This window comes from Tursiops truncatus, chromosome 20 (assembly GCF_011762595.2).
Source record: "Tursiops truncatus isolate mTurTru1 chromosome 20, mTurTru1.mat.Y, whole genome shotgun sequence".
NCBI lineage: Eukaryota > Metazoa > Chordata > Mammalia > Artiodactyla > Delphinidae > Tursiops > Tursiops truncatus.
The window spans coordinates 45558199-45576334 of record NC_047053.1 but is presented as its reverse complement, the minus strand read 5'-3'; the positions used below and the strand labels follow the sequence as shown (position 1 = coordinate 45576334).

The 18136-nt window shown below is 54.4% G+C and overlaps 2 protein-coding genes across 9 annotated transcripts in view; one reads left to right on the top strand and one right to left on the bottom strand.

Annotated features, from left to right (window-relative positions):
- TBCD (tubulin folding cofactor D) overlaps positions 1-15113 on the top strand; it is a 173797-nt gene extending 158684 nt beyond the window's left edge. For 3 of the 5 annotated variants that reach the window (XM_073798103.1, XM_073798105.1, XM_073798106.1), the window contains 7 exons: positions 170-291; positions 2751-2828; positions 5727-5816; positions 6281-6368; positions 7416-7522; positions 9771-9855; positions 14010-15113. In XM_073798103.1, coding sequence (XP_073654204.1) covers positions 170-291; positions 2751-2828; positions 5727-5816; positions 6281-6368; positions 7416-7522; positions 9771-9855; positions 14010-14192 — 753 coding nt within the window. In that variant the 3' untranslated portion in view covers positions 14193-15113. Of the gene's footprint in view, positions 1-169; positions 292-2750; positions 2829-5726; positions 5817-6280; positions 6369-7415; positions 7523-9740; positions 9856-14009 lie in introns of those variants that run through there. The other 2 variants (XM_033847160.2, XM_073798104.1) reach the window with 2 other exon arrangements.
- Positions 9947-18136, bottom strand: part of B3GNTL1 (UDP-GlcNAc:betaGal beta-1,3-N-acetylglucosaminyltransferase like 1) — a 140243-nt gene continuing 132053 nt past the window's right edge. For all 4 annotated transcript variants that reach the window (XR_012328728.1, XR_012328727.1, XR_012328730.1 and 1 more), the window contains one exon: positions 9947-17948. The gene's annotated coding sequence lies outside the window, so the exon portion shown is untranslated. The remainder of the gene's footprint in view (positions 17949-18136) is intronic.

The following is an 18136-nucleotide window of genomic DNA, read 5'->3' as shown; positions in this document are numbered from 1 at the left end:
GTTTCGGGTGTCCGCACTGTGGCTGCGCTCATGCCTGGCCCAGACAGGCTCTGAGGGAACCTGACGCTCTGTAGCAGATGTTTTGAGTCTGTCACCGCGGCCAGCCCTGAGGCAGGGGGTGCCAGGAGTGGGGTGGTCTTGTCCCTCTTACAAGAATGCTGTATTACAGGTCAGGTACTCAACACAGGGCCTCTTTGAGTACATGAAGGGGATTCAGAACGACCCGCAAGCCCTGGAGGACTTCACTGGGACCCTTCTGCACGTCTTTGAGGACAGCCTTCTGAACGACAGGTGAGTGGTGGTGCTGTTCACAGTGGTTTCTCAGATCCCCAGGGTCTCATTTCCCAGCAGGGCTCTGAGGGGAGGTAGGATGGGCCCAGGTGAGGAACATGGGCAAGGGCAGGCAAGGGCATGACCAGAGTCACCTCCCGGGCCCCTCGCAACCTGCACTCTGGGCCGGTTGTGCACGTTGGAAGTAAAGTGACAGGGGCTGTGAGCCAGGAGAGCTCGTGTGGCTCTGGCCTGTGGTGCTCCCTGGTCACGCACACTGACATGTCAGTGCCACTGTTCAGACACGTGGTTCACACACAACCATGGCCATCGAGAAGATGAGATCTCAGCCTGCCAGGATTGGAACGTGACCCGTTTTCTAAATGTTTTCGCTGTGGCATTTTGTTACCTGCTTTTCCAAGAAGATGGAGTGTAGACCCAAAAGCCCTACCTCAGAACTGGGGATGTTTCCTGCACCTTCTGAGAGGGCTGTTCCTGGACTCCGTTCTCAACTGTCCCAGAGCATCTGGGCCCCCGGTTACCACCGCACGGCTGCAGGTCCCCTCATGCAGGCCCTTGTCCTGTCCCTGGGAAGCACAGAGAGCTCTCAGCAAACAAACACTCAGGCCATTGCTCTCTGCTCTTTCCGCGAGCAGCTGTCTGGAGGCGTAGAAGACATCTAACGAAGCACACGTGAAGTGTACAGTCTGAGGAGTTTTGACTCATGTCAGCAACCGTAAAAACAGTCAAGACACTGAGCACATCTGTCACCCACAGTTGCCTCCTGCCCCTTCTAACCCCGCCCCCCAGGGTCCCCCAGCGCCAAGGCAGCCACTGATCTTTCTGTCCCTGTAGCTTAGTTGGCGTTTTCTAGAACGTTAGGAGGGTGGGATCATGCAGTGTGCGCCCTGTTAGCGTCTGGCTTCTCGGATGCAGCGAGTTTCTTTCAGAGTCGCCCTTTTTAGTGCTGAGTTATGTTCTGTTGTGTGGGTACATCACAGTTTGTCTGTTTACCTGTGGATAGGCACTGGGGTTGCTTCCAGGTTGAGGCAGCTGCAGGTGAAGCTGTGATGAACATTCATACACAAGCCTTCATGTGGAATTGTCTTTCCTCTGCTCTTGGGTGAATGCTAAGGAGTGGACTGGCTGGGGTCACAGGGCGGGTGAATATTTAAAACTGCCGGACTGTTTTCTGAAGTGGCTGCACCGTTTCCTGCTCACGGCCTCTGAGAGTTCTGGGGGCCCACGTCCTCACCGCGGCCGGCGTGGTCGGTCCTTTTCATTTCAGCCGATCCAAGGGGGTGTGGTTTCTCGTCGTGGCTGTAATTTGAGTTTCCCTCCTGGCTGAGGGTGCCGGGCACCTTCTCGGGCGCTTGCTGGCTGTCTGCACAGCCTCTTCGGTCAGGTATCTGTTCAGATTTTTGCTCATTTTTAAACTGGGTGCTTCTTTTTTACCTTGCTGCCGGGTTTTGAGATTTTCTTACACATACTGGACAGGTCCTTTGTGAGACGTGATTTGCAGATGTTTCCTCCCAGCCTCTAGCTTGTCTTCCACACTCTTAACAGTCTCTCTGTTAAGAACAAATATTTTACATCTTGGTAAACTTGTTTGTACTCTTGTTGTTCTATCGATTGTGTTTTCTGTGTCATATCTAAGAAATTTCTGCCTACTTCAAGGCTACAAAGACTTTCTCTTACGTTTTTCTCCTAGAAGTTTCATAGTTTGAGTGTTCCATTCAGACCTCAGGTCCGTTTGGGGTTGGTTTCTGTGTGACGCAAGCTACAGGTCCAGGTCTGTGTCCTGGTTTTGCCTGTGGACGCCCAGTTTCTCCACGTGTGGGAAAGACTGATCTTCCCACTGCGTTGCTTCGGCATCGTTGTCAGAAATTGTGGATGTGCAGCCCAGTTTGGGACTTTTCTCTTCCTTGATGTGTTTGCTTGTCTTCATACCAGGATCACACGGTTTTGATCACTTGAGCTTTGCCACAATAATTATTATTTTTTTAAATATTTATTTAGGCTGTGCCGGGTCTTTAGTTGTGGCCCCGTGGGATCTTCGTTGTGGCGTGCAGACTTCTCAGTTGTGGCATGCAAACTCTTAGTTGTGGCATGCATGCGGGATCTAGTTCCCCGACCAGGGATCGAACCCACCCTCCTGTATTGGGAGTGCGGAATCTTACCCACTGGACCACCAGGGAAGTCCCTGCCACAGTTATTTAAATTGAGCAGTATTGGCCCTCCAGCTTCGTCCTTTCTTCCTGTAGCTGTTTGGGCTCTTCTTCATCCTTTGTGTTTCCATATAAACTTTAGAATTGGCTTGTCATTTTCCGCACACATCCTGCCAGGATTTTGGTTGGGGTTGAGTTGACGGCCCTCCAGGGAGAGCCCTCGTCTCAGCAGCACTGAATTTCCCACGTGCCCAGGTCTTCCCTTCTGCTGGGTTCTGGTACCTGGCGTCTCACACATGTCTTCTCTCCCAGGGTGTCTGTGCCGCTGCTAAAGATGCTGGATCAGATGCTAGCCAACGGCTGCTTCGCCATCTTCACCGCCAAGGAGAAGTGAGTGTTCAGAGAATAGCTGGTGAGATCCAGAAATCCAGCTTCTAGGAGATAGCTTTCTAGTACGTTCAGGGTCAGTTTTTATACACAGTGTAAGTGCCACCAGGAAGCATTGGCTGCTCCCACATGGGGGTGGGGCCCTGCTGCAGCCCTGCTGTCCAGGCGGGAAACAGCAGGTGAGGCGTCCCCTCTGACGGGGGCCTGCAGTCAGGGCAGTTACGGACGGCAGGCCCGACGGTGAACGGGGATCGCAGAGGGCCGTGGTGGTCACGGTGCTGGGATCTGGTGCAGGTGGAGAGCCCACCTCAGACAGGCCGGGTGGGTGTGGACGCAGGGAGTGGGTCTTCCCTCCTCTGCCGTGTTCAGGGCTCCTCAGCTGCTGAGCACAGGTACACCGCAGCCGCTTCATCGGCCTCCCTGTTTGAGGCTCTGCTGCCTTGGTGGTGACAGTCGTTGTGTGTCATCTTTCTGTGGGTTCTTCCCCAGTCTGGGGCTGTGTCCTTGCACTGATCAGGGCTTGGGTGAATCCTTGGGGGCCCTCTTCCCTGCAAACCAAAAACTCAGGGTGGCACCAGGTTCTGCCCAGGTCCCCTCCGTGTCCCCTCCGCAGGCAGGAAGCTGGGCAGTTGCAGGCTCACCTCCTTTGCCTCCCAGGCCTCAGTGGCTCACCATCCTTTGCAGCCTGCTGTCTAGTGAGTTTTGTTCACTTTTAGTTCTTCCAGGTGGGAGTGAGATCTGGTCCCCGTCGTTACGTCTTTGCTGAGATGCTCAAATGCTCTTTTAACTGAATAACATCAAAGGGTTTCCCCTTTAATTTGCCGATGGTACATCACAGCATGTTTCTTATACCTACTGTCAGAGCAACTTGTGCATTCACGGGATACACCCCATGGTTGTGGGGTGTGATCCTTTTATACGTTGTATGACTGTGCTTACTAAATATTCTGTTTCAGATCTTAACCTATTTTCCTGGTTTGAAAATTTCAAAATAAAATGGTAGGAGAAAATAGTACCCCAAGTGTCAGGCTCACCTCCCGCAGCGGGGGGTCATGGGCACTCCAGCTGCTACTGCTGCTGGAGGGGAGTCTCGGGGTCCAGGAAAGGGGGTGCTGCTGTGCAGGAGACATGGGATCCGGGGAGCTGGAGAGAGCAGTGGGCCCCCGTGCATGCTGCCGAACACCACCGGTTGCAGATCAGTGTGGGTGTGAGGGGATGAGGCAGCCAAGGGTGACTGTGGGCTTCCTGGACTGGCCACTGGAAGGGGGCAGTTGTTCTCAGACAGGAAGGCTGGATGGAGTCGGTGTGGACCAGAGAGGCCTGGAGGTCCAGTTGGAAGGCTGTCCTAGCAGGTCAGGCTGCTGTAACAGAAATACCACAGCCCAGGCAGTTAAACACCAGAAACTCATTCCTCCCGATGCTGGAGGCTGAATGTCCGAGATCAGCACAGGGACGCGGTCTCGCTGTGTCTTCCCGTGGCAGAAAGACCACCTCTTGTGTCTCCTCTTTGCAGGGCACTGATCCCACTGTGGGTTCCATGTCATGTTCTAATCGCCTCCCAAGGCCCCACCTCCTAACACTCTCATGTTCCAGATTAGAGCTTCAACGTAGGAATCTCGGGGACACAAACATTCAGTTCATAGCAGAGATGTTTGGTTTAAGATGCTTGTTAGATCTCGTCCAGTGGAGATGGATCTTCCAGGCTGGAACTCGGTGGAATGTCCTCAGAAAATGGGTGGTATGTGGTCCCATGAGGCCACCAGGGGGTCAAGTGTAGACAGAAGCGCTGTGACAGAGCTGTAGGGGTGCCCCATCGTTAGGGAGACGGGGAGCAGAGGGGAAGCAGATCTACCAGGAAGAAGGTGAGGCAGAGGGGCAGTCACAGGGGTCGTCGATGATGTGTGCCGAGTGGTCACGTTGGCTGACGACAGGAGTGACCACGGCCTTCAGCGACCTGGTGGTCACTTGGTCCCTGACAGGCATTTCAGTGAGCTGTGGGGAGAAGCCGGTTGGATCAGGGAGGGGTGGGGCTGGCGGGCGGGCCGGCTGGGAGGACAGTGGTGCCACGTGGATGGCAGGTGGCAGGGGTGCCACTGGGGGGCTGGGTCTCCTTTAGCCTGAGAAGACGGGAGAGTCTCCCTGGGACCACTTCTGGGCAGGCGAGCTGCTGTCACAGGCTGACCCTGAAATGGCCACCATGGGCGGCTGCTTTCTGCCTGCCTAGGGCGGGAGGTCTGTCCTGCGCCCTCATGCGGGAGTCTGGTGAGATAAGGCTCTGCCCCCAGCCATATCCCAGGTCACCTGGCCAGTGGACGGGAAGAGGGAGCGTGGGGCCACTCAGACCACTGTACTTCAGCCCTCGTCGTATGGCCAGAATTGGCCTGGGGCTGCGGCTCCGCAGGAGAGGAGCATGTTCATCTCACGGGGACTCATGCTGGTCGTGGCTCCTCGGCCAAGCAGAGCCAGGGAGGACGCCTCCAGTCCCTCCCTGACCCTCCAAGGACCTGGACCTGGAAGTGAGTGAGTGGGGCCTGGCCACGATTCGGTCGTCCTCTTTTGATCTTGGGTTGAGCCTGGCGCTGACACGGCACACGTTGGCTGGGCTTGCAGCGGGGCTGAGTTCTGGGTGTTCCTGTTACGTCGAGGCCCCACCAGGGGTCAGCCTGCCCTCCTGTTGAGGGGCCGTGAGGCCGGGGAGGTGCCGCGGGGAAGGTGGTTTGTTGAGTACGCGAGACAGCGGGTGTCTGTCCCTGCTGCACTTGCAAAGGAGCCAGTTACATGCCCTGGTGTTGACGTGCCCTGGTGCATGTCCCCAGGGGCGAGGCTTCTCCTCCTGGGGGTGGCCGCCATCATCAGATGTTCCCTGGAAGCCCACCTCTGGGTCCTGTGCTTTCCTTCCAGCCACCCCTTCTGTGTGAAGCTGCTCGCGCTTTGTAAGGAGGAGATCAAGAAGTCCAAAGACGTCCAGAAACTGAGGTCCAGCATCGCGGTGTGAGTTCCAAGTAACTCACTGAGGCGGTAAAGGGAGGGGCCGGCCCAGCAGCCGAGAGCGCGGGGTCGGGGGCATTCTGATGTCAGAGTGAGAGGCGGGTGGCCCTGGTCATGCCGACCGGTGTTCCTGGTGGAGCAGGTGGACCCGGCCACAGCCTACCCACCCTTGGACCAGCCTCCCAGACGGGTGGGCGTCGGGTCAGGGAGTGTTGTCATAGAAAAAGCCCCGATTCCCTGACACTCTGGAGATCTGGATGCCCCCACCTGCGGGGAGAAAGTGGACGTGAACCCAGGGCTGCCTCCCCAGTGGAACAGCCCTGAGGCCTGGGGGTCACCATGGGCAGCACCTGGGGGGCCTCCCATCCCACGCAGACTGGCAGGCCCCCCAGTGAAGTGAAGGTGTGGGGTATCCAGGCAGCAGGCGCGGGCGGGGGTCAGCTCACCAGAGTGCGGGGTCCCCACAGGTTCTGTGGGCTGGTGCAGTTCCCCGGAGACGTGAGGAGGAAGGTCCTCCTGCAGCTCTTCCTCCTGCTCTGCCACCCTTTCCCCGTGGTGAGTGTCTGCAGCTCCAGGCCCCACTCGGGGCCGGCATCCTGGGCTGCACATTGGCGACGGATCGGATGCTTCCTGGTGTTGGCACAAGCGGACCTTGATGGGGGGCGGGTCCTCATCAGGGTGGGCGGGGCATACTGTGCCTGTGGATGCGGCAGCTGCAGTGTGATGGTTGAGCCTGGCCCCTGGGGGCGAAGGGCCTGGGGCCAAATGTGCCCCTGGAGCCCCGGGGAGTGAGCCCAGGCGCCAGGGAAACACCCGACGCTGGCTGGGACCCCTACCCCCTGGGAACCTGGCCGCAGGTGCTCCCAGGTGCCCTGCCACGGGGTGGGTGGGTGGGTGGGGAGTTTCAGCCCATTGGGGTCCTGCAGGCTCTGGCTCAGGGGCTCCTGGAAGGCGCCTACCCCACAGCCCCCACCCCAGGGTCGGGTTTCCCAGGAAGTCTCTTCTTTCCCTTTGGCAGAAGAAATGCTCTTCAGATAACTCAAATGTGACACCTTCTTTAACAGCTAAAGTAACTTTAACTCTCATCTAGCACAGCTGTTTTCAAAGTGGGGTCACTGGACGGCCCTCCCCCCACGATCAGAAATGCAGATTCTCAGGCCTTGACCTGCCAAACCAGGAGCTCTGGGGTTAGGCCTTGGGATTCCGAGAGCACCTGTTCCATGAAATAAGTCCCCCCCCCTAGGGACAGCTAGAAAAGAAAGCAGGTGAGAGGACTTCTCTGATAAGGTGCAGGTTTTTAATGAAGGATTTCAGTAAGAATGATGCTCCTCCTGATAAGGGCCTCTGGGGGACCACAGGGGAACGGGGCGCCCCGGGCTGAGCGCATCTCATGGTCACTCATCGGTTGTGGCCACGGTCTCCTGAGCAGCGGTCCAAGGTCAGCTCCTCTTAACTGTCTGCCCGGCGAGCCTTTCCTGTTTTACTTGGACTCTGGGCCCCCGGGAGGTGCCTGGGCCCTGTCCCTGCTTCCGGGCAGAGTCCCGTCAGCTCTGCTCTCTGTCATGGGCCTTCCCCTCCCACCAACTTGCTCTGTCCCTCCAGATCCGGAAGAGCACAGCCAGCCAGGTGTATGAGATGGTGCTGACCTACGATGTGGTGGCCGCGGACATCCTAGATGAGGTCATGGCTGTGCTCAACTGCACGGCCTGGTGAGCATGGGCCCTTGCCCTCTTCCCGAGTGTGGCAGGTGCAGTGCCAAAGTGAGCGGGACGCCCAGAGCCTGTTTGTGGTCTCTCCCAAAACCCTCCAGAGCAAAGAGGGAAGACGGGCTCCAGCCCTCCGCCTCAGCTCTGGGTTTACGAGGAGGCAGTGGTGTCTGTAACCAATCTCTCCTCACCCACGTGTCCGCGTTTCTGTAGCACAGGCTCACTCCTTACACCCAAGAGGGGCTGGGCGGCCAGATGAGGGAGGAGGGGGATCTTCCTGGGGTGTTCAGGCTGGAAGATTTTCAAAGTGAAATTATTTTTTCCCAAATACAATTTTTGTAAGTGAAAAGGTGGGTTGTTCTGAGCACCGATTGGTTAGACGCTGGCTTCCTATTTCTCTGTGGTCGCTTTTCTGTTGATCACGTCACGGCTCTGGGTGCCGGTGGGCGCTGGTGCACCTGTTTCTGCGGTTTATTGGGGTTGAAGTCACTCGAGAATGGCAGCTCCTGCTCCCTGAACTGTGGTGTCAGAAATGCAGGGGAGTGTGTGGCGTGGCAGGCAGTTTCTCCCTCCTCAGGGACACGCCACGTGTGTCAGTTGTGGCCCCCAAGGAGCGGAAGGGTGTTGAGTGGCTGCAGCAGGAGCCCCCAGGCCCAGACTCGCTGCAGAGGAGAGCCGTCCACTCGCCTTTGTTCACTCTTGGTGGAAAAGGCCACATGTGGACACATTCAAAAATCAGACAGACGGAGCGAACCAGGAAGAATAAGGTGTCCTCCCTCCCACCCCAGACACCCACTTCCCTCCCAGACAGCCAGGGTCAGCCCTTGCTCCAGGTCGGGTCTCCAGGTTCGTTTTAGGCACAGTTTCCTGCCATCTCTGTTGGCTCCTCAACTCTGAGCTTGGGCGGCAGGCTTGAAAGAGGGGTGTTGAATGGGGGTGGAGGGGGCTGATGGGGAAGCAGGGGAAGGGGTAGCCCGTGAGCACGCGTCCAGCGGGCAACACCGAATGATGACAAACACGGGAGTGACGCTTGTCCCATTCCAGGCACTGTACACACTCACGTGCACACACACTCACAAACGTGCATATGCACATTCAGGCGCTCGCACATGCCCCTACAGGGTGACCACTCAGCCCCGTTTTGGACACAGGACCAAAGTTCAGAGGTTATTCAGGCAGGGGCCTGCTCAGGCACCAGTGATGAGGGTCCCCCAGGACTGGGTTCCGTCACTGGGGTCAGTGCATTCTGCTTACGCGGGAAAGGATGTACATAACCTACTCACATGCACTACCCTCAGAACAGTGATGTTCCTACAAGGGTTGAGCTCCGCACAGACCTCACATTGATGCAGCTTCCGTTCCTGGCCTGACGGCCCAGCTCCCCTGCTCGGACGTGAGCCACTGTGGCCTGAAGGACAGAAAAGGGCCTCTGGTTTTAGGGCTGTGTTAAGGTTTTCTAGGGAGATACTTGGCCTCGAGCAGGAGGGCATTCTGGTGAACATCTTGTGGGCGCCTCAGAGAAAATTCCAGAGCAGAAAACGTGGCCTCAGGAAATGTGGATGCCTCCGCTCTGTGAGCAGCTGGGACGGGACACATTTTTCTGTTACGTTGTCAGCTTTAAAAGCACGGAGGCACGTTCTGCATCACACTCTAGGACAGGGAAGGGAGCATGACATGAAACCACCAACACCCAGTGGGTCCCACAGTTCCCCTGAGTTCCCCACGCCTGCCTTTCTCCTCTCACCGTTCAGGGCGGGGTTAACCTTCCAGAGGATTTAAAGATAACTCATTTTTTCTTATTATAAAAGAAAAACATGCCCAGTTTTCTTTATGGTGTTGCTGAATTTAATTTTTGTTTTTAATGAAAGTTATAAGTAAACGGCTTTCAAAGTCAAATAAAACTTAAAACCCATGGGATAAAATCTGTGCCGCTGTCTTAGCATTTCCTGTCGCCCGCCCCTGGGTTGGGCTGTTTGGGGGCCGAGTGCCCCTCATGGGGCTCCCTGTTTTGTGGGGCTCGTTCTCTGCAGTTTCCCAAGAAAGGGCTCAGGAGCAAAGCCTTGTGCAGGTGTCCTGCCCGAGCTAGGCTCGCCGGGGTGTACGTCCTTTTTCCCTGATTCCTACCTAATCTAAGGTGCCTTGGGTTTTCTGCACACCCGGTAGGAAGTGTAGTGAGAGTTTACAGATCTTGGCAGGTTTAACTGCAGGACTGTTCCTGCAGCTGATGCTGCTCCCCTCTTCTCCTCCCCAGGGATGCAGAGCTCCCGGTCGTGAGAGCCCAGCGGAACCGCCTGTGTGACCTCCTGGGCGTGCCCAGACCTCAGCTCGTCCCCAAGGTAACCACCTGTCCCCTCAGGCCACATGGGGGACATGGGGCCCCTTCTTTTTCTTTTTTTTATAATTTAAAATAGACGCTATTTTAAAATATTTTTCTAGCTTTTTCAATATTTATTAATCAATAGAATTTTCAATATAACATCTAAAGTGTTTACTAATCATTATCCAAACAGTAGAACAAACTGAGTATTTAAGTACTCCCACATCCTAGCTGCTATGTTTTTAAAAAATTTTTTTAATTTAATTTTTTAAATTGAAGTATCGTTGATTTACAGTGTTGTACCAATCTCTGCTGTACAGCAAAGTGACTCAATTATACAGACATTCTTCTTTTCATATTCTTTTCCATTATGGTTTATCACAGGATATCGATTATAGTTCCCTGTGCTATACAGTAGGACCTTGTTGTTTATCCATCCTGTATATAATAGTTTGCATCTCTAATCCCAACGTCCCAGTTCTTCCCTCTCCCTTCCCACCCCACAACCACAAGACCGTTCTTTATGTCCGTGAGTCTGTTTCTGTTTTGTAGATAGGTTCATTTGTGCCATATTTTAGATTCCACATATAAGTGAGATCATATGGTATATTTTCCTCTTCGACTTACTTCACTTGGTATGATAATCTCTAGTTGCATCCATGTTGCTGCAGATAGCATTATTTCGTTCTTTTTATGGCTGAGTAATACTCCATTGTATATAAACCATATCCTCTTTACCCATTCGTCTGTCACTGGACATTTAGGTTGTCTCCGTGTCTTGGCTATTGTGAACAGTGCTGCTCTGAACACAGGGGTGCATGTATCTTTTTGAATTATAGTTTTGTCTGGGTATGTGCCCAGGAGTGGGATTGCTGGATCATATGGTAATTCTATTTTTAGTTTTCTGAGGAACCTCCACACTGTTTTCTATAGTGGCTGCACCAACTTACATTCCCACCAACAGTGTAAAAGGGTTCCCTTTTCTCCACACCCTCTCCAGCATTTGTTATTTGTAGACTTTTTAATGAAGGCCATTCTGACTGGTGTGAGGTGGTACCTCATTGTAGGTTTGATTTGCATTTCTCTAATAATTAGTGATGTTGAGCATTTTTTCATGTGCCTACTGGCCATCTGTATGTCTTCTTTGGAGAAATGTCTGATTTTCTGCCCATTTTTTGATTGGGTTTTTTGTTGTTGAGTTGTATGAGCTGTTTGTATTTTGGAGATTAAGCCCTTGTCTGTTGCATAGGTTGTCTTTTCAGTTTTTTTTTTTATGGTTTCCTTTGCTGCGCAAAAGCTTGTAATTTGATTAGGTACCATTTGTTTATTTATTTTTTTTATTTGTTGCCTTGGGAGACTGACCTAAGAAAACATTGGTACAATTTATGTCAGAGAATGTTTTGCCTATCCTCTCTTCTAGGAGTTTTACGGTGTCGTGTCTTATGTTTAAGTCTTTAAACCATTCTGAGTTTGTTTTTGTGTATGGTGTGAGGGTGTGCTCCAACTTCACTGATTTCCCCGGGGCCCCTTCTTTGTGAGGCCTCCAAATGCAGCTCCAACAAGCTCCTTCCTTGAATTCCAGGGTCTAGAACATTCCAGGCCGTGCTGCCTGCCTCGCTTTCCATGTCACGGTCCACATAGGGCTTTCAGGACCCCAGGGAGGCGGCCCTGGCAGGGCCGTGGGACGGGAGCAGAGCTGAGGCCTCCACTCTCCTCTCCCACCTGCCCCCAACCTCACCCTGCAAGCCAGACCGTGTGCCCATTGCCAGCTTCTCCCCGTGGGCTGAGCCTGGGGGCACCCCAAGCGATGGGGCAGTGTTTCTGCTGCTGCTCCCGCTTGCCCTGTCCCCCGCCCCGCCCCCGCCAGCACGCTCTCTCCGGCCAGGCACATCTCACGTGTGTCCTGTGGAGCACAGCACCCAGGACCAGTCCTCTGCCGAGCACCCTGGCCTCTCTCACCCTCAGAGCAGCATAGCAGCCTTCCGCCGTGTCGGTTGCCCCCAGGACACCCATCCCACTTGGGACTTTGTCACCTCCAGGGCCGCCCAGGGCCGGCTGGTGTCTGCTGAAGTTGCCGTCCTCCACGGCAAGTGTGGTGTGTGCGTTGTAGCTGTGGTTTTCTGAGATCGAGGGCCACAAGCTGTTCTTGCAGGTTGTGGGAGACTTGAGACTTTTTGTGTGTTCTTGGCAGAGAATCAGAATTCGGTCTGTCGTCAGTCTGTGGGTCCTGCAGGAGCTGGAGTGGGTCGCAGCAACACGGACTGTGGTCCTGGCGAGTGGGCGTGCCCTCCTCCTGTTCCCATCAGCTGTGTCCCTCTGGCCTTGGGTTTGAACCCTGGCTCTGGAGAGGCTGTTTCAGAGCTTCCTGTTGAGGAAGGACATCCGGGCAGAAGTGCATGGTGGTTGTAGTGCGTGGTTCTAGGTCTCTACGCACCCAGGTGCCTGCCCTGAACACCCCCCGTGAGCCTCAGGCTGCGGGGGTCACCGGTTCCCATCTCCGGTGGACTCACCTGGCAGAGGACTCACGGTGGGAAATGCTGACAAGCAGATTCCAAAGTGACGGGTGCTCCCTGGCAACGTGTGTGCTTAGCGCCACTGTGGCAGCTCCAGGATGTAGGCCCCCTGGTTTCCCTGGTGACGGGAGTGTGACCACCTTTTCTGAGATCTGAGCCATTCGGACATTGTCTTTCGTCACGTGTCAGATCTTTCATGTTCTTTCCGGGTTGTCCGTCTTTTTATACTTTGTCTTCAGGGACCTTGTTCTGGACGCACGTCCTGCCAATGTCCTCTCCTCCAGGGATGGCCTTCTTGTCCTTAGACCTAACGTGGTCCTGTCTGGGGTATCTTGATCTCCTCCAGGGTTGACATTCTCTGTTTTTTTCTAAAAGCTTTACTGTTTTACCTTTTACGTTTGGACTCACGATCTAGCTGACCCAAGCTCCCTTCTCGCTACGTCGTGTCGTCAGGCCACACATGTGGCTCTGCTCTTGGACTGTCTGTCCTCTGGGTCTCTCTGTCCATCCCTGAGCCAGCGCAGCCTGTCCTACAGATTCAGATGTAGGTCTCAGTCCTAGAGATGCAGGGTTTAGGTCTCACAGTGGGTCACAGTGCCTCAATCCTGTGGTCCTTTTTTCTCCATGATTGTCTTCTCTTCCTGGCCATTGGGTTCCCACCCCACCTGTAGAATCAACTTGTCAGTTTGTGCTTCAGGAGTTGGCCGAGGTTGCCTGCAGCCTGAAGGTCGATTTGGTGAGAAGTCATGTCTCTGCTCTGAGTCTTCTGACCATGAACATGGTGTGTCCATGCATGGACCCCCTCAGTGTTTTATGGTTTTTGGAGCAGAGATGTTGCACATCTTTCTGTAATTGTCCCACAGTTCTTGGATATTCTTTTTTTTTTTTTCATTTTTGTTTCTCTTTGCCTTTCAGTTTGGGAAGTTTCTGTTGACCTGTCTTCAAGTTCACTGATTGTTTCCTTGGCCACATCCGGTCTTAGGACAAGCCCGTCCGAGGCATCCGTTTCAGTTACAGCGTTTGTGGTCTCCAGCGCTTCCACCGCTGCTTACATTGTCTGTCCCTGCGTGGTGCCACTTTGTCCACTAGGGTCCTTGGCGTATTAATCACAGCTGTTTCAAATTCCTGGTCTGATAGTCCCAACGTCTCTGCCATTTCTGAGTCTGGTTCTTACATTTGCGCTGTCTCTTCAGACTGCTTTTTCTTGCCTCTTGTTGTATTTTGTACTTTTTTGTTGAAGGCAGCCTTGTTGGGGGAACAGGAGCTAAGTAACCAGAGCACAGGGTGTTTGCTGCAGCAGCAGGTCCCGGGCAGAGCCCCTCCCGGTTCTTGTTCTCATCCTCAGGGAAACCGCAGGAGGGGCTGAAGTCCCTTTGTCTCGTGTTAATAGAGCCACAGCGCAGTTTCTGATCAGTGTTTATGTAGTTTATCTTTTTTAATCATTTCACTTTCAATTTCTGTGTTCCTACGTTTAAATGTGTTTCTTATGAACAGTAGATAGGCGTCATCTCTTTTTAATCCAGTTTAACCGTTTTTGGTAATTGGAGTGTTTTGTCCACTTACATTTAATGTGTGAGTTTGGATTTGCTGGGTTCGTTTGCCATCTTTCCATTTTCTGTTCACCTCTCACTGTTGTGGCCTCTCCCGTTGCGGAGCACAGGCTCCGGACGCGCAGACTCAGCAGCCATGGCTCACGGGCCCAGCCGCTCCATGGCATGCGGGATCTTCCCGGACCGAGGCACGAACCCGCGTCCACTGCATTGGCAGCCGGACCCTCAACCACTGTGCCACCAGGGAAGCCCGGTTAACGACATTTTTACCATTTCACTTCCCCTTCTGTTAACTTCTTGCAGTTTTCCTGTTGTTTGTTAGTGACTGCCCATCAGGACAGCATTCCTTCCCCACGGGCGGCACCGGGCGGAGGGCTCTGGCTGCGGTGCCCTTCCTTCCCAGGGCCCAGATGGTCATGGCCTGCCTTCTGTTCAGCCGCCTCTCTCTTCATTGTCCTTCAGTTCTTCACTGTGCTTTTAACTCTCTGTTCTCCTTGTGGCTAAGTTATTTCTGAGGTGATGTCTTTTTCCCCCTTTCCTCCCCCCCGATCATGCTGTACTAGTGTCTGCCTTGCCTGGCCCTTCTCTGGGGCCCCTACAGGACCCCCTCAGATGCGGGCTGAGGGCAGCTCTGGTCGGCCCCCAGGTGACACTGTGGGTGACAGGGATGGCAGGCCAAGTGTCAACTCTCCCCTCTCCTTGTGTGACGGCCACACACAACACTGGCTTCCTAAGGAAGTGTGCTTTCTACGTTAGGAAAATGTCACACAGACGGATGAAGTTGGGGGAACAGTATAGTCACCCTCCCTACCTGCTTGCTGCCCAGAGGTTGTGTTGGCCACGGGGCTCCTGGCACGTTTGGGGAAGCGGCACAGATGCAGTTTCCTGCAGGAAGCGCGACCCAGGGAGGGCTGGGGAGACGGCGCTGACCGGCCTGACCCTGTCATGTGTCCTCCGCAGCCCAGTGTCCGCTGAGGCCAGTCCGGGAAGCTGAGTCCTTGCCTCTGCCTGCCTGGGAGGAGGAGTCCGGGCATGGTCGGCATGGAAGACCTGGACGGACGGCGGCAGTCTGGCTGGTGCGTGTGAGGGACCTGGAGTTCGTCACCTGGAGGTGGCATTTCCTTCCATGCATCCTGTGCCACAGTGACCTGGGCTGTTGGTGCATTTGTCCTATCTCTAACCTGTGTCTTACTTATAAAATCACGTGCTGAGCAGCTCTGTATCTGCCTGTGCCTGACACTGGTGCCGGTGGGGGAGCTGGAACCAGAGGGGGTTGTAGGCTCCTGCACCGAGACCCGCTGGGAGGGGTGGCCCCAGGGCGGACAGGCCGGTTGCAGCCTCCCGTGTGCTGTCCTGTCGCCACGTCCACCATGGCCTTGTTGGGCTTGCTCGTAGCCGCTGACAAACTCTGAGCGACTCACGTTACATGTCAGATGCTGCAGGGGCAGAGAAGGTGCCATGCCTCGGGGTGGGGGTGGGTGCCGTTGAGCGCCGCCTCCGGGTCTCTGTTGCAGCACGGGTGGGGGCTGTCTTCCCTCCTCACCCCATTCTAGTGCCCAGCGCGCATGGCGGTCGCACGCACGTCACCTGCCCTCGTGCAGTTTCATTCAGTCAGAAAGAGCCAACCTGTGTTCTCAGAATCCCACCAGGACCAGTTCAGCCACACAGGGGACTTGTGACAGCAGCTCAAACCCTCAGCGGAAGCAGGGCACGGTCAGTGGCTTCATAGATCTGCCGACATGTGGCCTCCAGGAAGTGGTTCTCTGGTGACGGGAGGAGAACCACATTGTCTGAACCTTTTTTTTCATTTGTCCAGAATGGGGTACACACTCAGGGTTTCTGAAGCAAAGACAGGCTGCTTTTGTCCACATGGGCTGGCACTCATGCTGGCCTGTCCAGGGGGCAGTGAGGCCGATGTGTGTAAAGGTTCCCCACTTGAGCACCTGCATGGCCAGTCTCAGTGCTGAGGGGTCAGGCCGCCTCCTGCGGGAGCCTTTGTGTGGCAGGCTCCTGGTCCATCCCCACCCTTCCACCTGCTGCTTCACGGGTTGAGGTCTGGATGCAGGACAGATGTGGACGGGCAGGTAGAACATCTGAGGTGAAGTCGTCCAGCCACGGGCCCAGGACAGTGTTCCTGCACCTGGGCCACGGGACAGACTGCCTCTCCTGGGATGTGCGCGCCCACGGGTCCACGGCTGGAGACCACGGTAGGTGTTGTTGGTACAATCCTGAGACGTGTTTTTCTGCTGCCTTTGCTAAGTGAGTTTCTCCTGCTCCAGTTGAGCCAGTGGACATGCCGGGATCGCTGACCTTCTCTGAGAGTGGAAGCCCATGTTAGTCTTGCGTGAGGTTTGAACTTTAATTTCATTTAAGCCTTAAAACATGTCTCCTCTTGAAAATAAGTAGAGAGTTTTCCATTTTCAATGGAAGAACAGCCAGAGGCCCCATAGCTGGTGGACGTTGTCACGTGGTCCTGCAGGGTGGCCACAGGAGGCCCCACTTGTATCCCTGCAGCAGGCGGGGTCCACAGAGCAGCACCTAGACCTTGGCTGAGAAAACCAAGCAAGGAGCTTTTGAGAAGGAATAAAATGAAATGTTTTTAGCATAATTTTTAAAAAACACCAAGATTCCAGAGACATGGTCTCTGAGACATGGAGACAGGCCAGTTTACCACATTGATGATACTGTGTCATGAAGCAATTCTTCTTCCGTTGCTGGTCTACCTTTGCAACCCGAGGAAAACCAACAAAGCCAGCAGTGTCCAGCTGCCCCTGCACACCTTCGGCCATGTCAGATCCGGTCAGCACCTGTTCTCATCAGGCGCCTGGTGGCTGGGAACCTCCTCCTTCATTTGGAGTCCATCTGGGTCCAGGTGACGGCTTTGTGGGGAGTCCCCCCTCATGACTGACGACGTGGCCAGAAGCAGACAACAGCAGAGGTGGACATCGTGGAAAGCAGTGGTCTGAAGCAATTCGGGGTGGGTGGACAGTGCTGGGCTGCCACCTGGTAGAGGGAGTGGTCAGGAGACACCCCCCCCCCCCGAAAGGGGCAGAGAAGGGCACCTGTGGCCCCAGTGGGAGTGAGGTGGGTGGGTCTGAAGAGCCGCAAGAAGCCTCGTGCCTGAAACAGGATATGTGAGGGCAGCGGTGTGGCCGTGAGCATGTGGCCATGTCCCAGACACAGAGGGAACCATCCCAGTGAGCAGGTCCCTGGCGTCCCCAGGATCCATGTCTGCTGAGCCCTGGAGGCTGGCTGGGAAGTGTGGATGTGATAGCATAAGGCCCAGGGCCAAATCTAGTAGCAGACCCCACATACAGCTGGGGCCCTAAATAGCTGTACCCTCAGCAGCAAGGAGAGTGAGAAGTAGGTCCCCACAGGAGCACATCTGTCTTGGTCTCTGCCCAGTGCTGGTGGAGAGGAATGTGATCACAGTGGCCCCCAACCAGTGGTGCTGACAGACACTGGGCAGAGGAGGCAAACAAAACCCTCTCTGGAAGGATGCAGGCTGAGCCCTACAGAGAGAAGAACATAAGCTCACATCCCCAAATTGCACAAAATGCACAAAGAAACAAGGCACCATTGGCAAGACCTTAATAAAATCAGACCCCAAAAGACACAAAATATAAAATGAATTCAGTTTTGAAAAGGGTTAGAAATTATCAAGAGGAAATTAGGGGGAAAAAGGCTCAATGGATGAATTAAACAACCACCTAGACATGGCTGAAGAGAGAATTGGGGAACTGGAAGATCTGAAGGAGTTTTATCCAGAAAAACAACTGGAAAATATGAAAACAAAGTCAAGAGACACCAGAGAACCTGCCCTGTGTGCAGCTGGGGTCTCGGGAGACGGTGCCACATACTTGGTGATAGAAGCAAGATCCCAAACAGGACAAGCTCACGTCTGGACACGTTGCAGCGGAACTGCTGGGAGACTGGGTGGTCCGGGCAGCTGCCCCTCTTGGATGGCAACAGTGGACTTAACACTGGAAGGAGATCCTCATCGAGCTGAGAGAAAACCATTCACCTCGGCTGGACTGAAGCTAGTACAGCTGTCATTCAGGGAAGAACAAAATAGGTCGTTAACAGATAAAACAAACCTCCTTAATGCCACTGATGGTTTCCAACCTTGACACTGTTGACATTTGAGGTTGAATAATTCTTAGTTGTGGGGACCGTCCTGTGTGTTGCAGAATGTTTAGCAACAACCTAGATGCCAGTAGCAAACACCCTTCCCAGT